Raw genomic sequence first — 20,936 nt, forward strand, 5'->3', positions numbered from 1 at the left:
TGACTCTGTGTATTCCTTCCATCTTCTTTTGATGTTTCCTGCATCATTCAATATTTTGCCCATAGAATCTTTCAGTATTGCAACTCGAGGCTTAAAATTTTTCCTCAGTTCTTTCAGCTTGAGAAATGTCAACCGTGTTCTTCCTTTTTCATTTTCTAACTCCAGGTCTTTGCACATTTCCTTATAGTGATTGGCTTTGTCTTCTCGAGCAGCTCTTTGAAATCTTCTGTTCAGATCTTTTATCTTGTCATTTCTTCCATTTGCTTTAGCTACTCTCCGCTCAGGGGCAAGTTTCAGAGTCTCTTCTGACATCCATTTTGGTCTTTTCTTCCTTTCTTGTCTTTTCAATGACCTCTTGCTTTCTTCATGGATGATGTTCTTAATGCCATCCCACAATTCCTCTGATTTTTGGTCATTGGTGTTCAATGTGTCAAATCTATTCTTTAAATGTTCTTTTAGTAGTGCTTTAATTATCTGGGGTCCCTTTTCTTTCCACATAAAGTTGGTGATTAGTTTTTCCATCTCTTTAAAGAAAGATAATGTAATCTAGATTGGGGTTGCATTACATCTGTAGATCACTTTGACTTTTTCACAATGTTAAGTCTTGCTATCCATGAGCATAGTATATTCTTCCATTTATGTAGGTCTCTTTTGGTTTCTTGTAATAATGTTTTGTAGTTTTCTTTGTATAGGTCTTTTGCGTCTCTGGTTAGATTTCTTCCTATGTACTTCATCTCTGAGTGGTTATTGTAAATGGTATTGCCTTCCTGGTTTCCTTTTTGGAGTTCTTTTCATAAATGTCAAGAAATCTGACTGATTTTATATGTTGATCTTGTACCTTGCTGCTTTGCTGAAGCTATTAATTAGTTCTAGTAATTTTCTTACCAAGACTTTGGGATTTTCTATGTATGAGATCATATCATCTGCAAACAGAGATAGTTTTACTTCTTCTTGGCCAATTTGGATGCCTTTTATTCCCCTTTCTTGCCTCATTGCTCTGGCTAGGACTTCCAACACAATATTGAATAAGAGTGGGGATAAAGGGCATCCTTCTCTGGTTCCATTCGTAAAGGGAATGCCTTAAGTCTCTCCTCATTGAGAGTAATGTTGGCTATTGGTTTTGTATATATGTCCTTAATTATGTTGAGGAATTGCTCTTCTATTCCTATTTCAGCATTTTTATCAGGAATGGGTGTTGAATTTTGTCAAATGCCTTTTCTGCATTGATTGATATAATCGTGTGTTTCTTTTGTTTTATTAATGTAATGAATTACATTGATTTCATCAGCTTATTTTTTTAAGATGAGGGCGACCTATTAGGATTTATTTCTGGACTTTGACTACTGTGGTCTCTCAAACCTGAGTTAGCCATTTGAGTCTCTGTTGTGACAAATGCAATAATTTATCCAGTTCCCTTCTTTGAAGGTATTGAGAGCTTTTTTCCAAAGCTGTCTCTTGAAGTGGTATTTGCTGCTCTAAAGTTTCAGTGTTGCCCACTGCTGGACAAGGAGAGGTTGAAGAGTTGGCTGTGAGGGATCAAGAAGTAGAAGACTCCCACCACCCACGCAGTGAACCCCCAGGACTACACCAGGTCCCTGTGCTTGGGGACAGCCAGTGAAAAGGAAAGAACCCCAGGACCTTAGGTTGTAGGTGATGATGCCCCTCTGATTCCTGCAGTGATTAGACTGGACTATCACACAGCTTCTGGAAAGTATTAATGTGACCAGTGACTTCAGTGTAACTGGCCAGTGAGATGTTCACAGCCGGGCTTCCTTGTCCCTGAGGTTCTGGTTCAGAAGTGTGTGGTCGAGTCCCCCTAACCCAGAGGATTGTGAGATTGCTGGGGTGCTCAGGCACCCCTTCTGTCCTGGAGTGGGTCAAACCCCAAGTGCTTCAGGACTCACTTGGGTCACAGTTCCTACTCAGAGATTTTTATTCCCAACTTGGCACTGTCACCCACCTCCTGCTTTATTCTGCCCTTCGAGGACTTAAGGAGATGAATCCATCCAAGGGGTTCAGGCCCCCCACATGCCTGGTGTCAGGGTGCCTGGAGTCAGCTTTGAAGAAGCTGAGTTGCTCAGAGCTCCTTGTAGGTGAGGGTTAGCAGGTCTGTTCTGTGAAGCGTGTGACCTTGTGGCACTGGGTTGATGGCTGCTGCGGGTAGAAGTCTTGCTTGCTTTAAGGAAGGTGTTAAGCCTCGTTGGGTCCCCTACATTTCTGCTTCAGCATGACTTTTGTGCCCGTGCAGTGCCCTACAAGTTCATGGACACCATGTTTTTCTGTGGTCAGCTTTCCTGAGCAGTGGGGAGGCCTGAGTCCAGGGGATGCTCCTGAGACACCCCAAAGATGTTAAGTAAGAAGAAGAGAGGGATTCCCTCTTCCTCCTGAGCTCCAAAGTGCTAGGACTCCTTCTCCAAGGTTGAAACGACAATAATGAAAATGGTACCAAATTGGTGACCTCAAATTTACACAAATGGAAGGAGCCTCGGTGGCACAGTGGCTAAGTGCTCAGCTGCTAACCAAAAGGTCACAGGTTTGAACCTACTAGTGGCTCCACAGAAGAAAGCTGCAGCAGGCTGCTTATGTAATAATTACAGCCTTGGAAACCCGAAAGGACCATTCTCCTGTCCTTCAGGGGCACAGTGAGTCAGAATCAAGTCTGTGGCAGTGGGTTTGGTTTGAGCTGCTTCTGTAAAGATTGACAGCTATGGAAACCCTCGGGGGCAGTTCTTCTCTGTCCTCTAGGGGCACTGTGAGTCGGAATTGACTCCACAGCAGTGGGTTTGGTTTAAGCTTTCCATCCGTAAAGATTGACAGCCTTGGACACCCTGTGGGGCAATTCCACTCAGTCCTCTAGGGGCTCTGTGAGTCAGAATCGACTGGACGGCAGCGTGTATAATTTGCACGGTGCTCTGATACCTTAATGGCTCCTGTGAAGCAGAGCCCTGAGGGGCATGCCTTGGTCTCCATGCTAGAACTGGGGACAGATCTCCACCCTCGTTCCGCACAGCCCTCGCCCCTCCAGGGACTCCTCTGCCTGGGCATGTATAGAACTGGCCCAAGGTCCAGTCCCCGGCGCAGAGACCCAAGGCCGACGTTTCCAGCTGCCCAGTGCCCAGAGAGTCTCTTCCTCCCAGAAGAAGCCTCCGACGTCTCAGCTTGTTCGGAGCCAGGGCTGCTAAAGGTCGGGTGTTGCCTGCGTTTGACCTGAATTCCACAAACGCCGGGTGACGCGGGCCAGGGAGCAAAAACAGGGACGGCCCCCACACCCAGGGTTTTTCTTTAATGAAGCCTGACATTCTATTCTGGGCATCACGCTCATTTGTGTGAGGGGAAGGTTGTCCTGGAAGGCTTGGGGAGGCGGCATGAATAAATCATAAAGAGCTTCCTGCATCAGCTAGCTGGGAACACGAGGGCTTGGGAAGACGCTGGGGCCTGGTTCTCACCACCTCGGAGAAGTCATTCCTTCCGAGTCAGGGCTGTTGCAGAGCCTCCGTAGAGGGGAGCCCACGTTCGTGACTGTGGGGAGAGCACAGATTAACTGCTGGGGACTGAACTGGGTCAGCGCAGATTTGTAGGCGGGTCAGGATGGGCGTCATTTATTCCGTCCTTCCCCAGTGCCTCTCAGGAACAGGTGCGTGCAGCTCTGGACTTTGCAGCCTAAATACCAGTCCCCTGTGAGTACAATTCAGGATGCGTTCTGCCTGCTATTCCAGAGTATTGGCTGCTTTGCTCACCCTGAGCCTTGGATTCTGCTCTCTCTGGACCTGGAGGTCGCCCACAATAAGGTCTAACCCAGAGGGTGGTAGAGATGTAGAAGCAGGGCCACCTGAGGCAGTGGGCACAGGTCTTAAAACCACAGCCTGGGGGTGACACCTACCTCCAACACTCACTAGCTCTTGACCCTGGCAAGTGCCCTAGCCCCTCTGAGCCTCGGTAACAATATTGCCTGCATTATGGTGTGGGTTAGATAGGACAATGTCACTTCCTGGGGTCCCACCCTGTGTCCTGTAAGAAATCTTATAGGACAGGGAACCAGGTAGACCATGAGCTCACTTCAGACACAGTGCAGCGGATGGAAGTCACAGTTCAGTCTGCCCTGTGGCCCTGTAAAGGCCCCTTTTGTCCCTTCAGCTATAACATATAAACTAAACCATGACCGCCACCTCGCAAAGCAACCTTTGACAATCACACCAGCATGTGTCCCGATACAGGCAGTGCCTCTGCTCGGAAGGGCCGTGTAACTTGGACAGGGAGGGGGTTCACGTGGGAGTGCATGTGGCCATACTCACACACACATGCACCACACAGAGTGCGACTGCTGGGAAAGCAGTTACACTTAGTCCCCATCCCCCGCTCCCTCTGACCCTTCCCGGAATCTTCCAGACTGTCAGCGCTGGTTTCAGCAAGTCTTGCTAACAGCTTTAGCTACACCGAGCTGTTTCCCTGGACACTGTGTGGGTAGTGGAATTACCATAGCAACTTGGCCCCTGTGGGCTCAGAGCTGCCTATGAGGGCAGTGCTAGGTGTGGGACAGAGCCCCCTGGGCCAGGGCTTAGGAGGAGGGCCACACTGACCTGGTTCAGGAATCCCAGACATCAGCCTGGAGAGGGAGCCAGGCCAGTAGGGAGGAGACGAGGTGGAGCTTGCCTTCCCGCCTCAGCAGAAACCCAGCACAGGTGTGGGAGGGGTCAGGAGGGACTCAGCATGGGCCAGGATGCCCAGGGAGACCCTAGATCCAGGCCAGGGCCCGTGGAGCTGCAACAGCTTCCTGATCCTTGGGGGTGGAGGGGTCACCCTGAGTCAGGGCAGACTGGGCTTCACCTGGGGTGGTGACCGCCCGTCAGGTGTGATTCCCCAAGGGCGAGCTCCCTGCCAGGTGCGGTCTTTCCTTCACATCCCTGCAGCCACTTACCAAGGTGAAGATATGGGCGAAGAAACGAGAACTCTGCAAGACTATGTCACATGCTGATCGATGGCAGAGCTGAGGATTGATACCAGCTCTGTCCACCTTCAAAGGTGCCTGATACATTTCATTCACCACATGTTTAGAGACATTTTGATTTTTTGTTCACTGGTTTATATCAGTTGGTAGCTGATATCGAGTCAATTCCGACTCGTGTGCAGAGTAGAACCACGCTCCTTAGGGTTTTCAAGGCCATGATCTTTCGGAAGTAGATTGCCAGACCTGTCTTCCAAGGTGCCTCTGGGTGAGTTTCAACCACCAACCTTGTGGCTAGTAGTTGAGTGCTTAACCATTTGCGCCACTGGAACTCCTGTGCTGGGAGAGCAGGTCAATAAAAATGAAATTCTTAGGGATCCAGTAAACATTTATTCCAACCAAAATTTTCCTCCACTCAGTTTTTAATTAAGACATGTCACATACTATAAGGTATTCCCTTTTAAAGTATTTGATTCAGTGTTTTTCAGTATCGTCATTCATTCCTCTTTGACACATCCCCAAAGAATACTGGGGTGCCTGGCATGTGAGGGAGCCACTCGTAGTTGGACATGTGTTCAAATGCCAGCCACACCACTCCCTCTCTGTGTGACTTGAAGTTTCTTAACATCTCTGAATGGAGTTTATCCTTCTGCAAAAGGGGGATGATAAAAGAATTGTGAGGATGAAGTGTGATGATGTATGTAACACATTAAGTGCCTGCCGTGTGTAAGAATTAATAAATGTTAGCCATTATTGTTATAGATACATGGGTGGATGGCAGGACTATGACTGGACAATTGTGTTCACCCCTGGATGCTCCTGAGAGACCCTGATAAACCAGAGTAGACTTGGATGAAGAAGAGGCTGGAAAAATGGGGGTTGGTGCTAGCTAATTCAGGGTACCTTTTTCCATGGTGATATCTAGCCTGTGTGGCCTTGCTTGCGGGCCCTGGGTCAGGTACAGACTCAGGGCCTGCCGAAGCCATAGGCAAGCTGAAAGGAGCCTTGGGGCAGGCTGCCAGGAAGGTCAGAATGACACAGCTGGGACCTCAAAGGATTCTCCAGACATGAGTCCCCAGTCATTGGAATGTGGCATAGAGCTATGAGAAGCCAGTTCAGCCCAGGGCTGCTGTGGCAGAGGTCAGAGGACCAGGCTCAGCTTAGACCTCCCAGCCGCTTCCACCTGCTGACAGTGGCAACTCTACACCCAGACAGGAAGTCAAACATGACCGGCGTCCCACAGCCCTTCCCATCCTCTGCCAGTTACCATCCAGCCGCCCTGCCAGAGTAAGCCCGCTTCTGACTTGTAACTGCACAGACAGGGCTGCTCAGACCACACCACCTGGGGGGCTTGTGCAAATGCAGACTCTGTTCAGTGGGTCGGGGTATGGCCTGAGATGCTGCCCATCTATCAGGCTCCTGGTGGCGCCTAGGCTGCTCCCCCAGCCCACACGTCGAGTGGCAAGGCCAGGACTGGTAGCCAGTGCCTCATCGACTGAACCTTGTCCCTTGAGGACCAGCTGGGGGGAGGGGAGGGGCTCCTGGGCTGGACGACGCTGGACGTGGCCTCCACCCTGGAGCCTCGAGAAGCCAGGCAGTCAGTCATTTCACAAAGGCAGGCTTGGGTTCTTACTCCTCCACACTCGTGCTGGGTTTCTGCTAAGATTCCACAAGGTATGTTCTCAGGCTTTCACGCTGCTCACAGGAGGGGTGTGAGTTCAGCATGGGCAGAAATGTGGGTGTGGGGTCCCCAGCACTGGACTGGGGTGCACAGTGCTCTCTTCCAGCCCTTCCTGAGATGATAGTCCTTTCTAACTCTAACTCAAAAGATAAAGACTATCTAGGAACACCCAGCTGGCTACCCTGTAAGTTCAAGCCCAGTAGCACTTGGTGATGCATGTTTATTTAAGTCCTTAAAGGGCCATGGTGTATTTTTGCTTGAGGATTTCTTTCTGAGGTGGCTGAGGGATAACTCAGGGCCGTCATGTGGGTTGAGAGTTGTTGCTTCACATGGATGGTCCTGGCCATGTGCTTAAGGACGAGCTCTTCCAAAAAGGGCCCAGCGGGTTTGCCTCTCGGTAATCCTTCCTCCCAGGAGGGTGGCCTTTCTCCAATGTGCACCATGGCTCCCGAGATGCCCCCTTGGCCCTGACTTGGGTCCCTGTTTGTGGCTGGGTCTCCATCACCCTGAACTGTAAGGCTTTGCTTTATTCTAAATTCCGTAGGAAATAGTCCATGTGGACCCTTGTTTAAAGGACACTGAACAAAACGGCATCTTCCAGAGCTGCTTCTAGGGGGTGCCCTTCGGAGGGTTATTACTTCAGGGCGCACCCTGAGTCTCTGGCCACCCCCTGGTGCAGGAAGACAGGCCCTGGAGACCCTAGACTGAAGTCTGGCCTCTCGGCTCTGGCTACAGCCTCCAGCCCGCCTCCACACATACTTCATACAGAATGCGGGCCTGGGGTTTGCTTTTGGTCCTTGTGGGTTTTCCTTCCTGCCTTCTCACTATTGATTGCCTGGGCTCAGCGGTCAGAATGAAACAGAAGGGCTTTTGGACAGTGGGAAAGCAGAGTGCTCTACCACGTCAGGCCGTCTGCCGGGGCTCCGCCACCGTCTGGCTGCGCAGCTGGGACCACGTGCGTCTGCGGTGACATGCAGCGCCCCCTCAGCACGGCAGCCCTCGTCATCTGTCAGAACAGATCTGCAGCAGAAGCTCTGTGTCCATCTCCCACTGATCCCCAAAAGAGCAGTGAAGACCCCTCGCCCTGCCAGGCTCGCCTCCATCAAATCAATGGAATGAGCGCTTGAGCGCAATGGTTCAGGGCATAGATTTTTCTTTCCGTTTGGAGGTTTGCTCTAATTTTTTTTCCTCCTTTTTATAACTAAGATGGAGACGGGCCTTGCTAGCCTAATGTTCTTCTCCCCCCATGGACATATATGTTCAAGACGGTTTGCAGAGGAGGCTGAGGGCTTTATGGCCGAGGGGAGAGAAGAAAAGACATTAACGTCAGAAGAGGATGTTTAAGACTTTGGGGGGGGGGGGAGTAAAGGAATGGCTTGTCTCATGCCGTTGAATCAGTACAGATATGTATTAGAGGCAACAAATCGGAAAACAGAATCGTGCAAGCCCCTCAGAACCTTCAAGGTCATAGAGCTACACAGAAGTGAGGCATCTGGGGAAGGGGGGCATCAGATGAAATCTCGCTGCAGGAAATGCCCCAACAGCATCCTGACAGGGAGTCCTCCAGGCTCTGCTTGCATACATGGAGTGACAGGGGGCTCACTACCTCCCAAACAGTCTATTTCATTTGGGTAGAAGGGACCACTGAGGCCGTGAATTCAGCCTTTTTAGCCCCAAGATGTTCTCGTTCCCTCAGTGGTGTTCCTCTCACGTACTTGCACAGGCTTGACTTGCATAGTTCTGGTGACAAGAAACTCATTACCTCCTAAGCAGACCCATCCAATCTGATCATCCACTCCGTGCTGGGCTCCAAAGATTTAAAGGTGGACAAGATGGGCCTGCCTTTAAGTAACCCCATCTCACAGGAAAGGCGGACAGCTAATCAGATAGACGTCTTCCATGTGCCCGACAGCAGGGACATGAGTGAGAGCAGAAGTCACCAGGAAGAGGGAACTAGGGCCTCTCCTGACAAGTTCTGGGAAGGCTTCTCAGGGGAGGTGGTTCTGGAGTTTGGATTTGGGAGAACAAATAAGAATTTGTCAGGGAGACAGCAAGGAATGGCATTCTGAGCAGAGAAAATAGCTCGTTCCAGGCCCTGCAGCGTGAGCCAGCACAGTGCCTGGAAAGTTTCAGCATCATGGTGGCGGTGTTAGGTGCTGTCGAGTCAATTTGGACTCATAATGACCCAATGTGACGGAGTGGAGCTGCCCCCAGGAGGTTTTCTAATCTGTAATCTCTGCAGGAGTGGATCATCGGGTTTTTCATCCCCAGAACTGCTTGGTGAGTTTGAACTGCCAACTTCTTGGTTAGCAGCCAAGGGCTTAACCATCGTGCCACCAGGGATCCTTAGTGTGGTATTGCCCAGGCACAAAGTGCCAGGTGATGAGTATCAGGAGAAATCTGGGGTGGAGGTAAGGACCACACCCTGCTAAGAATTTAGGGTTTGACCTGCTCTGTGGAGTGGTGAAGTGCTTGGGCTGGGGAGACTGGGTTAGATTTGCACAGTTTGGGTACCGTGAGCACTCTCATCAGGGAATGGTGGGAACTTTCTGGACATCCAGGATCCCAGACGCCAGCCACGGGCAGCCGAAGGATTGCAGTCTCCGGCTGGTACGGTGCGACTGCCCTACAGGGCTTCCTCAGCCACTCTTCTTTCAGCTGATGGTGACATACTGCATTTCCCAGGTGCCAGGCTAGATGTATATTATCGAGTTTTAACTCATTTATATTATGGCGTCTTAATGAATCACAAAATAGACAAGTGGCTTAAAAGCAATCATTTCCAAGAAAACCTAAGTCAAAGCAGACATTAAAGGCACATCGGAGGGACACATCTCCTCAAAATACGAGACCTCTGGTAGTCACGTGGTGAGGCGAAAATAGTGCTATTATTTCACCTTTTTCCACCGTTTTTTTAGATTTCCATATTCTTTGTATATTCATGTTTAAATTTGTTTTTCTGGCAGGAGAATGTGATAAAAAAAAATGCTTGGGAGACCATCAGTCTTAAGAGTCATGTCCACTATTAGCTTTAAAAGCCTGTTGAGTGAGGTCACCAGGGCTAATGGTCTCAGGCCCATCAGCCACGCCCCCTGGGTGTGCCCTTCCCCTCCAGCAGGGCCTCCTGGGAGTGGATGAGCCTCTGCAAGGAGGAGGCGGCCTGAGGTGGTGGGGAGAGGGCTGGACCCACAAGCGTTGAGTCCAGGCTCAGCTCCAGAACTGCCTTGGGGGGGAGTTGAGGGAAATGGCGTAAATGCGCTGGGCCTCAGTTTCTTCATCCGTTCACCTAACAGCACTGAAAAGTTACCCTGGCTTTTGTTCCCTGGTGTTGTCATTGTTCTGTTTGTTTTTATGTATATGCTTAGCCTCTGGCTTAATCCTGGTTGAATGAACAGAGGAACAAATGAATGATTGTAAGAATGAACGAATGGCATGATCTCTAAGGTCCTGGTGCAGCCTGACAGACAAGGAACGTATGATCTGGTCGTTGAATAAGCTCAGGTCTACATTGCAGTACTTGGTTGACAGTCCCTTCCGCCGCCCCCCCCCCTTCTGTTTACTTTCTTGCATCCTCATATTATAATGTGGGTAGTAACGTAAGTTTCCTACACCCTCTCCAAGGCTCCGTGACTCATTCTTGCCCATCTGATTCCTCCTTGTTTTGGGAATAAATAGATAGAAGGGTAAGTCTCCACCTGGGCCGTGGTCAGCCTTCGCACTCCCCAGCTCTGTCCTCGTCAACAACGCTGCACCGTGCTGTGAGGCTAGTGCTCTTTCCTGGATGTCGGGGTTGGCCTTGCCACCTCCCCAGTCAGTTCCTGTTTTAAAAACAAAAATGGAAGGGAGAAGTGTCCTGTCTCTGGAAAGCCAGGTTGCTGGAAAGACAGGCAGGCGGAGTCTGCAAAGGGACCTGCCTGGGAGCCTTTCCAAGAGCTTCCTGTCTTGCTGACAGCTGCCCTGGGCCGGAGTGGCCTGCTGGGCTAAGCGGGCCGGCCTCTGGACACGGCAGCCGATCTGTCTGCTTCAGCCTGCGTGGCTCTTTCCTCCCGCCACATCCACCTCTGTTGCGTTCCACTGAGGCAGCCTGGGACTTTTGGGAGCTTAGCTGAGGGGAGAAGAGAGGAGAGACCAGAAGCCTGGAACTCACAAAGGATGCCACCTTTTTCCCCAGAACTCGGGGGCCCAGGCCCAGGGCTGGGCCACAATGTGGGGTGCAACCTAGAGATACAGCAGTCTCTGGGACCTCAGAGAATGTCCAGTCCAGCAAGAGAGGCTGGGGTCAGAGAGCTGGGCGTGGCAGTGATGGCAGTGCATGGGGCAGTGGGCCCCAGACCTAATGGATGATGTTGGTCTGTCCCAGCCCGCAGGGACCCAGGTGTGCAGGTTGCAGGCACCAGCCAGAGCTGGCAGCTCACATCAGCCACCAACCAGCCCACAGTTAGGCATCAGGACACACCTTTGTCCTGGGGAACCAGGTGACAGCTAGGGAGAGCATCGGTCCCAAGCAGGGAACCGGGCCATGTGAGTGGGCTCAGCAGCCAGGATGGCCTGCTATTGGGTAACTGGACACTGAGGTCACACTGCATGGATGCTATGCAGCAGGAGCCAAGGACCTGGATGGTGAAGGGAGGAGGCCTGGGCAGCGGGAGCCAGGCAACATCCGCTCCTGTCTTTTCCACAGGCCGGTCGTAGCCCTTCTCCTCTGGCCAGCCCCCTGACCAAGCTGCCCCACATTCGGGCCTGCATCTGCCTGGGTGCAGCTGCCCGTGGGCTACCTCCAGAGTCAGCTCTGGGCTGAGCGCACTGAGGAGGGCCGTGGCAGGCTCATCCACCTACCTGGTCTCTGCCCTGTGGCTCTGTGCCCTCCACATCCCCTGCCCACAGCCCTGGAGCTGGGTGTCACGTAGAGGAGAGGCCACGTGGTCTCCTGCAGGCTCAAGTGAGGGGACAGTGTGATTACTTCAGCTTTTGCTCTGTCTGCCCCACACAGAAGGCGTGCGAGAGAGGGAGGGCGACACGGCGGGCTGGACATGATCCTTTAGAGATTCCTCAATGGGCCCGGGGTCTCTGTGCCTCTCTCTGACTGGCTTTGCACATCATATCCTTTTGTGTTTAGGACCCTGGGTCTGGCAAATGGCTGAGAGCACTAAATGTCCTTGGATTTGAAATTTGCTTGAAAGGCTCCTTTGTTAGGTGCTGTGGAGTGGATTCTGATGGCGCCCCTAGAGGACAGAGCGGAACTGCCCCACAGGGTTTCCTGGGCTGCCACCTTCACAGGACCATATTGCCAGGTCTTCCCTCCACGGAGCGGCTAGTGGGTTTGAGACGTCAGATAGGGTGTTTGTCCTGTCATCTAGGGCCCCCTGCCAGGATGTTCTCACATAATGCAAGGTTCGTCCACCTGGATGTTAATGCCTCCATTTTCTTGTGGCCTCTAGGTCAGAACCTGGATCCTCACTGTGGGCTACACTACTGCCTTTGGGGCGATGTTTGCAAAGACATGGAGGGTCCACGCCATCTTCAAAAATGTGAAGATGAAGAAGAAGGTAATCATCCTGCTGCTGACTCGGGTGTCCCCAGTGTTCGTGGAGCGGTTATTAGAAATGGCTATTACTGTTGGCTGTTAGTTGCCGGTGAGTTGTCTCCAGCCATTGGCGACCCGTGTGACACAACGAACCGTTGTCGGTCTGTGTCATCTTCATGACTGTCGATCTGCTCAGCCCTTTGGTGTGGCTGCTGGGTCTGTATTTGGAGTCCGTCCCAACAACCTGAGGGGCCCATCTTCCAGCACCTGGCGGACAGTGTTCTCATTGGCTCATTTTCAGAAGTGGGTTAGCAGGTCTGTCTTCTCCTTCTGTCTCTGTCTGGAAGCTCTGCTGAAACCTGTCCACCATGGGCGACCCTGCTGGTGTCTGAAATACGGGTGGCATGGCTTCCAGCCTTACAGCAACACGCAAGCCACCACTGTATGCCAAACTGACAGACAGATGGTTGAAATATTTATCAACCCCGTACTATGTGCCAGGCACTGGGCTACTTACTGGAGATCTAAGCTAAACACAGTCAAGCCTGCTGGGGAGATCAGGCTAGCAGAGCACTGACAACCCATGGAGGTAAAGCTGGCTGGGGACACGAGGATACTAGGGCAGCGTGCTTTGGGGTGGGGGTGACGCAAGGCATTCAGGGAAAGCTTCATGTCACAAGAGCCACCTTTGCTTGAGACCTGGAGAATGAGAGTGGGTCACCCAGGCAAAGAGGACGGAGCAGCTGCAGACCTGGTCAAGAGGACAGTGTACAAGGCAGCCTGGAGTTGGGGGGCTGTGTTCAAGGGATTGAGAGAGCTTCAGAAGAGCCAAGGCATGGGGCTCAATGGGGGCAGGATGCAAGTGAGGCTGGAGGGGAAGGCAGGAGTCACGTTAGGAAATCTGAGCTTTTAACTGATTGGCAGTGGGGAGCCCTTTGAGAGGGGACCGCACCAGGTCAGGGACCCGATGTACGGATCCCATCTTCAAAGAGGGCCCTGTGAGAACAGGAGCTCTGCCTTCAGGTGGGCAGAAGGCATCTCACCTGGTGGCTGGGTGTCCCCATGGACTCGTGAGATGCAGTCATGAGAAACTCCGTCCACCACTGGCCTTTGTCATTCTGCCGGCACCACTATCTCTTCCCTGGCTCTTGGATAAAATTTAGATCAAGTCGCTTAATTTGAAGGCCCCTGGTGAGCAGCTCATATGTGGACTTCATCCTAACAGTCAAAACCTCAAGCCGCATTCAGGGGCAGAACTTCTTCCTTGGCCGCTCAGGCCTGCTAGGCTGGCCCCCTGCCTCGGGTGACGGATGGCAGGTGGGCAGCTTCTCGCCTTTGCCAGCCTGAGTTGGATCCTTCGTCCTCCATTCCACTCACCCGGGGTTGCAGCCCTTCCCGAGTTGGAGCTTGGATGGTAGCAATGGTGTTACTTGACTTGCTGCGCCCACCAGGGGCTTAAGTGCACTCTCTACACTCAAATGGGAGCTCTGGTGGCGTAGTGCCTAAGGCACGTGACTGCTAACCAGAAGGCTGGAGGTTCAAACCCACCAGCCACTGCTCAGATGGAAGGTTGGGCAGTGTACTTCCGTAGTGATACTGCCTCGGAAACCCAAGGAGGGGTCACTATGAGTCAGATCCAACTCGACAGCAATGGGTTTTGGGTTTCTACAGTCAAAGGAGGTGCTTTTGTGTTTCCTCCAAATGCCCCCATCACTGAGGCTCTTTCTCCTGCAGTGCCCTTGGCATGAGTGAAATACACCCCCAACTGACTACTTGGGGCTCCTTCTCAGCCCCTGAGACACTGCTGATTCACCCAGCATGATGGCCACCTCCCCCCACCTTGCCGTGGACAGGGCCACACCACCTCCCCATCACCCACAATCACATCAGGTCCATAAGAAGCCATAAGCATCCTTTGCTCCTTCAAACTCCAGGATGGCAGGGGGGTCCCACCATAATAGTGCCCTCCTTTGGTTCCACCCTTGGAGCGGCTGGCCAGCCCATCACTCCCTTTAGGCCTCTCAGAAGGGAGGTGGACATCAGTCCCCTGGGCCCCCCAGGCTGCAGGGGACTCCTACAAAGTCATCTGAATGACCTCCTTAAAGCCTCTCTCTTGATTTGAGGTCAAGGAGGAAGCAACCATCCCTCCATCCTCTCACCTGGGGTGGGGTCTCAGAGCATCACAAGGCCTCTTTCCAGAGCTCCTCTTCCCCCAGGACCCTCCCACCCACACACTCTTCTCCTCCCCCCGCACATGTGGGTGTACCCTTCCTCTCACCTGGGGTGGGGTCTCAAAGCATGACACCTCTGCAGGCCCAGCCCCCTCTGGAACGTGCAAGCTCTTGTTCTGGTACTTCATCCCAAACTTGCATCTTGCTGTCTGTTACCTGAGTCCTGAGCCCCAACTCCTGTGGTAGACAGCAAGTGGGCCAGAGGCAGTGGGCCCCAGCAGGCAAAGGAGTTCTAGTGCCTGTTAGACCTCTCACCTGCTGCGGGAACATGGGCAAATCTCTCCCTCTTTCTAAGCTCTGTTTCCGTATCTGTAAAATGGGGGCAAATTGAAACAGTGTTTACTATCTCCTAAGCTCTGGTGCGAGGAACTCTGGTGCTGTAGTGATTAAGGCATTCAGTGCTGCTAAACAAAAGGTCCATGGTTCGAACCCCCCAGCCACTCTGCAGAAGAAAGATGAGGCAATCTGCTTCCGTAAAGATTTGCAGCCTTGGAAACCCAGTGGGAGTCACTATGAGTCGAAATCAACTATGTGGCAGTGAGTTTGGTTTGGAAATGATGATTCCAGAGCTCTGTTGTACAGTGGCTAAGGCATTCAGCTGCTAAACGAAAGGTTCGAACCCACTGGGAGAAAGATGAGGCAGTCTGCTTCCGTAAACATTTACAGCCTTGGAATCCCTATGTTGTTGTTGTTTGCCGTCGAGTCGGCCCCAACTCATAGTGACCCCTCCTTGGGTTTCTGAGGCAGTATCACTACGGAAGTAGGATTGCCCAACCTTCCTTCCGAGGAGTGGCTGGTGGGTTTGAACCGCCAGCCTTCTGGTTAGCAGTCAAGTGCCTTAGCCACTATGCTACCAGAGGAATCCCTATAGGGGGCCGTTCTACTCTGCCCTACAGGCTAGCTGTGAGTCGGAATGGCAGTGGGTTAGGTAAGTGACAATTCTGTGGTCTCCTGCCTAATGCTCAGGTGGCACCCAGTGTCACATTACCCATATACAAGGTAAGCATGGACTTACTTGTACTTACTTGTTAATCTGTAGTGAACATTTTTTTCACCACATCAAAGATTTTGCTTGTAGGTCCGGCTGGTATCTGTCCCTCTCCCAACCAGCACCTTCCTACAGAATCAAAGGCTCTTCAAATTTACAGTCCCCGATGGCAGTGGAGTACCCAGTAAGCACGGGAAGCACAGGCTTACTTGTGTTTACTTCCTAATCTGTAGTGAAGAGTTTCACGTATTTTTCATCACATCTTTGAAACTGCTTACTACAGATTAACAAGTAAGCATAAGGAAGGCTGTGCATACCTTGCTTACTGGGTAAGCCACCCCTGGCGACACCTGTCCTCAGCCCCACCATGCACTTCTCCTTCTCCGGATGGGGCAGCGCTGTGTGCTGCTGTCTGTGCCCATACCTAGACACCTTAGCAAAACCTCAGACTGCATTCACAGGGAGGAAGCTGCCGTGGACGGAAGGGCCCGGCTCTGCCGTCAGCTCCCCCATGTGGGCCCCCGAGCGTGTGTGTGTGTGTGTGTGTGTGTGTGTGTGTCCGTCCCCCTGTTCCCCCCCACCCACCCCCTGGCCTTTGCAGCATCCCAGCAACTCCCAGCAAGAGGAAGAGAAGGCTGGCCACCCGCCCTTCTCAGCCCTGGCTGCGCTTTACAATCGAATGGGAGCGTCTGAAAAGTACAAGACTGGCTGGAGCTCAGCCTCCCTAGTTTTCAGACTTTCCCTGGTGATGAGCCAGTACATCAGGTCTAGAGCAGGGCCCCTGGAGTGAGGCCCTAGAACTAGTAAGGAACACACACCCTCTGGTCCCGTGACAGCCCTGCTGAGTCACAAGGCCTTGGGTGGAGCCCTGGAAGCTCCATTAAGGAGCCCTGCAGGTGAGATGTGAAGCCCTGTTTGAGAAGCACAGTTCAAGTGGCGCCTGGAGCCCCTCCTACCCCTGGGCTCCGGTTGACAGACGCTGTGCTGCTTTGACCACGTCATCCTGGTCGTACAGATCCGTATTGGTCCCTGTGTGTCAGCATGTGTGCCGTCCATGGTACCTGTGATTGAAGAACCAGCCTTCCATTCCCTAGCTCGGGTGATTGCCAGGCAACAACCAACAAAACATGTCAGGAAAAGCTTCAGGAGTTGAGTTGTGTGCAGGCTCCACACGCGGTGACTGAGTGAGGTGGCCTCCAGCAACCGTCAGCCCTAACGCACTGCCCACATCAGCGCCGGGAAGGAGACAGGAGCAGACGCTGAGAGTTCGGGCTCCTGGTGGCCTGGGCCTCCAGGAAACGGGCTTCTCTGAGAAACTGCCGGGGGCTCTGGGTACTGCTTGGTCACCAGCTTTGTTTGTTGTGGAAACAATTAAGGCCAGATGAACACAGCATCCTACGCTGGGCTTGTGCTTGGCTTTCTGATTATTCCAGGAGCAGGTTTGTGGTGCTGTAGCCAAGTGCCATTTATCAGCCAAATCAGAGGAGGCATAGAAGAAAAATCCATGCCCTGAAAGAGTTAAAAACCCGCACCAGGGTAAATCAGATGCAAAGGACAAATGTTATATGGCCCCACTTAGGTGGACTATCCAGACAAGCAAATGCCCAGAGACCAAAGTTTATTCGTGGTTACAAGGGGCAGAGGGAGGAGACACGGAGAGCTATGTTTAAGGGGCACTGAGTTTCTGTCAAGACTGATGGAAACATTTGGAAATGGTTGATGGTGATGGCTGTGCAGCATGGTAAATCTTCAGCGTTACTGACTTGCCTGGTGGTGCAAGTGCTTAAAGCTCTCGGCTGCTAACCAGAAGGTCGGTGGTTCAAGAACAATAGCTGCTTCATGGGAGAAAAATGAGGCATTCTGCCTCTGTAAGGATTTCCAGCCTTGGAAGCCCCCTGGGGCAGTTCTACTCTGCCCTATGCGGTCTCTATGAGTTGGAATCGACTCTACCACACTGGGTTTAGTTTTTTGGGGTTGATGCATTGAAACTTAATGCTTCTAAATTTGGTATTTTTACAGCATGTCACAGTTTTTTTCTAAAAACCAACCAAATAATTTTAAATTGAAAGCTGTATTTCAATCTTTACTCTGCCTCTTGCTAGGACCAAATTAAAGTTGCAATGGGAACAGTAACTCAGAGATGCGACCTTCCGTTCTAGGGGAGGTGTTTTTCAAGGACAAGTCAAGTTCACTGCAAATACGACTTGTTGCTGACACCAAAAGCAGCCAGGGCATCCCCTCTGATGTCCGTCTGGGCTCAGTTTAAGGAAAATGGGAAGAGAGGGCTTTTAACAGCTACACTGGAGTGTCAGTCATTTAAATGATGGGAGGAAGGCAGGGCACTGCTTTGAGGACTCCAGGGGGCACCTTCCACATTGTTTTCCCACTGAATGGTGTTCTCTGGAGCTGGCCAATGAGTTGGGCCTAGTAGAAAGCCAGTGTGGATCAATTCAAGTCTGAAAATCTAGTTTTTTGAAGAAGTGATGGAATTGCCTTTTCTCTGAACAAGGAAACTTCTGTAAAGGACCAGGGAGTAAATATTTTAGGCTTTGAGGGTCATACAGTCTCTGTCAACGACTACTCACCTCTGGGGTTGTAGCGTGAAAGTAGCCATATACAAATGGGTAAATGAATGGTGACCATGGCTGTGTTCCAATAAAACTTTATTTACAAAAACAGGCATTGGGCCAAATCTGTAGTTGCCACTCTTTGCTCTGAGCAGCTGTGGGAAATGATATTTGATCATTGCAATAGCTAGCATCTGTTGAACAATTACTTCCAGCCAGGCTCTGGGTATCTGATACAGTTTGTGTGGTTATTGCCCTATTGATAGATGAACAAACTAGCCCACGGGGCTTAGGTAACTTACCAAAGATCACACAACTAGTTGTTGTTGTTGTTATGTGCCGTCGAGTCAAACCCGACTCATAGCGACCCCTCCTTGGGTTTCCGAGGCAGTATCACTACGGAAGTAGGATTGCCCAACCTTCCTTCCGAGGAGTGGCTGGTGGGTTTGAACCGCCAGCCGTCTGGTTAGCAGGCAAGTGTCTTAGCCACTATGCTACTCAGATCTTGTACCAGAGCCTGGTGTTTAATCATTACTGTCACTCAGAATGCACCACCAGTAGCCTCCTAGCCTCAGAGAGAGGACTGCGTGTGATGGCGTCTCTGTACACTGATGTAACCAGACAGAAGTTTGGACAAAGGGGGAAGAAGGTCAGAGAGGCTGAGATAAGAATAGGGAGGTGGCCTTGCCTAGTACAAGGGGTCTCTGGTGTTCAGACTTTGTATGGTGAGGTCAGTGCTATTTTTCTTTCCTTCCCTTAGTTTTCATTACTTAGGATTATTTTAAATCATCTCTATTTGACATTGTGTTGCATATATGCATGGGTGTATTTGTTTAATTATTCACTGGTAGTCTCTCCCCCTGAAATGTGTACTCCTGGAGAGAAAGACGTTTCTGTTTTGTTCCCTGTATCCCCAGTGCCGAGAGCTGAACCTGACTCAGAGTGGACACTCAATGAGTGTGTCTGCAAGTGATGAATGAAATGTGATTCATGACTACCCAACCTAACTGCACTCAGTCACAAACATTGGTCACGTGCCAGGATCTTCTTATGTGGGTCCTGTCTGTATGATGATTATTCCTAATAGAGCTGAGGTACAATGTCATACTCTGCCTCTAGATGTCACTGTCTTACACGTAAATGCAGAATCACTCATTGTCAAAAACCCAAGTAATGGTTGTAATAATAACAGTTACTGTTTGTTGCACATTTCCATATGCCAGGCATTGTATTAGGTACTTTCCATACATCAGTTCCTTTTATTCTCATAACAGCTCTGCAAGCTAGAGATCAGTGGCCCCACCTTATAGATGACGACACTGAGGCCTGGCAAAGTGAAACAATTCGTCACGTTTGCCAAGAGCTGGGATTAGAACAAGACCTTTCATTCTAAAACTTATATCCTCTGCTTTGCATCATGTTTAAGAGAGTGACAGACCAGCCTGGTACTGAGTGAGCGCTCAGGGCATCTCTCAGGTCTTATTGTCCACTTAGCCAATGCTCATGGAGCACGTTTTCTATGCTAGGCCTCAGGCCAACCACTGAGAACACAGTGCTGAGCAAAACACAGCCACGTGGAACTCACAGTCTAGTGGGGAGGACAGACATTGGTCAAGGTATCCCATAGAAGTGTAAGGTTACAACTATTGCAGAGCTTCCGAGGAGAGAGATGTGTCCTCTGGCCTCATAGGGACATGAAGGTGTATGTCCTGAAGAGCTTGACAGCTGTCGATGGGGAGGTACAGGAGCCTACACAGGTGGTGGCACCTCATGGGAAGTAGAACTTGCTTGAACCTTGAACTTGCTCGACAATGTCACTTTCTCCTGACCCCTTCCTGAGAGCTTGTTGCTTGAATCCCCACAAGTTCCCCAAGAACACCTGAGTGTAGGTGCTGCACAAGACGTCAGGGTACAGAGGGGAGACAGAGCGGTCCCTGCCTCCATCCTGGAGGGAAGCGTGGTTACAGCAGGTGCCCTGTGTGGGCCACGCATGTGTTACCAGAGGGTGCTGCTTGAGCACACTCTGGAAATCTGGGAAGTAGTGTGTGCGCAGAAAGGCAGGGAAGGTGTGGGCAGATCTGGAGGCCGGGACGGGCCTGTGTGCAGCATAAATGAGTAGGAAGGCTCCCTCTGCCTGCCCTGGGAGCAGTGCAGGTCCCAGGCCTAAGCTCCTGGGCCTAGTTCCCTCCTGCCCCAGTTTCTGAAAACTGTCAGGTAGTTGCCTAGTCCCCAGAGGGCCACGCTGAGCTTCTGCAAAGCTTTAGCAGTTCACTGGATGCTTCAGAGAAATCGTATGAAGAGGCTTGGCCAGCACCCCGCCCCAGGTTAAAGGGTTCTGGTGGATCTGATCTGGTTGGCAGGAATTCAGCAACACATTCCTGTTCTTCTCACATTTGGCCACAGAGGGGCCTCTCGTGTTTCCATTTTGCCTTTAAAAATGTCTTTAATCGTTAAAAGCTGGACTCGGTGATATTTCTTAAGCCTCTGTCTCAGCCTTATTTTCCATGAGTCGTTTCCAGAACTGCTTCATCATGTTAGCTTTTGTGGGGAAGCCGAGTTATAAATGAGTGAAATACACTGTAGCGTGGTGCTGACGGTCTCTGTCCCTGGGCCACTCCCTATCACACAGACAGAAAGCAGATAGGAATCTCAGTCCAGTGACGATATCCCCGGCTATGGGACAGATATGGGAGTTCTTTTTCCTCTTTTATGTCTTTCTTCTCAATCCCATCTAGCAATTTTTTTAATTTTTTTTTATTGTTATTTGGGTTTACACAGCAAATTCACTTTCCATACAGCAGTTTGCATACACTTTGTCTCATGACATTCACTGCAATTTCCCACAACGCAACAGCTCCCCTCCCACTTCCTCCCCAAAGCCACCTCTTCCCTGTGTCTTTCCCTCCATGCACTCCTGCCCCCTGAGCTGTCTCCCTGTGCACACACAGCCCTTCTGTTCTCCCATGATTGATCCCTCCAAGGAGTGCATATACCTAATGTAAA

The 20,936-nt window shown here is 51.1% G+C and overlaps 1 protein-coding gene across 1 annotated transcript in view; it reads left to right on the forward strand.

Annotated features, from left to right (window-relative positions):
• Nucleotides 1-20,936, forward strand: part of LOC103212375 (gamma-aminobutyric acid type B receptor subunit 2-like) — a gene marked incomplete at its 5' end in the record, with an annotated part of 135,553 nt that overhangs the window by 39,939 nt on the left and 74,678 nt on the right. Inside the window, one exon of the mRNA XM_007958356.2 lies at nucleotides 12,062-12,169. Within this exon, the coding sequence (XP_007956547.1) occupies nucleotides 12,062-12,169 (108 nt within the window). The remainder of the gene's footprint in view (nucleotides 1-12,061; nucleotides 12,170-20,936) is intronic.

This window comes from Orycteropus afer, unplaced genomic scaffold, assembly GCF_000298275.1.
Source record: "Orycteropus afer afer isolate SDZICR_OR568_19922 unplaced genomic scaffold, OryAfe1.0 scaffold00943, whole genome shotgun sequence".
Lineage (NCBI taxonomy): Eukaryota > Metazoa > Chordata > Mammalia > Tubulidentata > Orycteropodidae > Orycteropus > Orycteropus afer.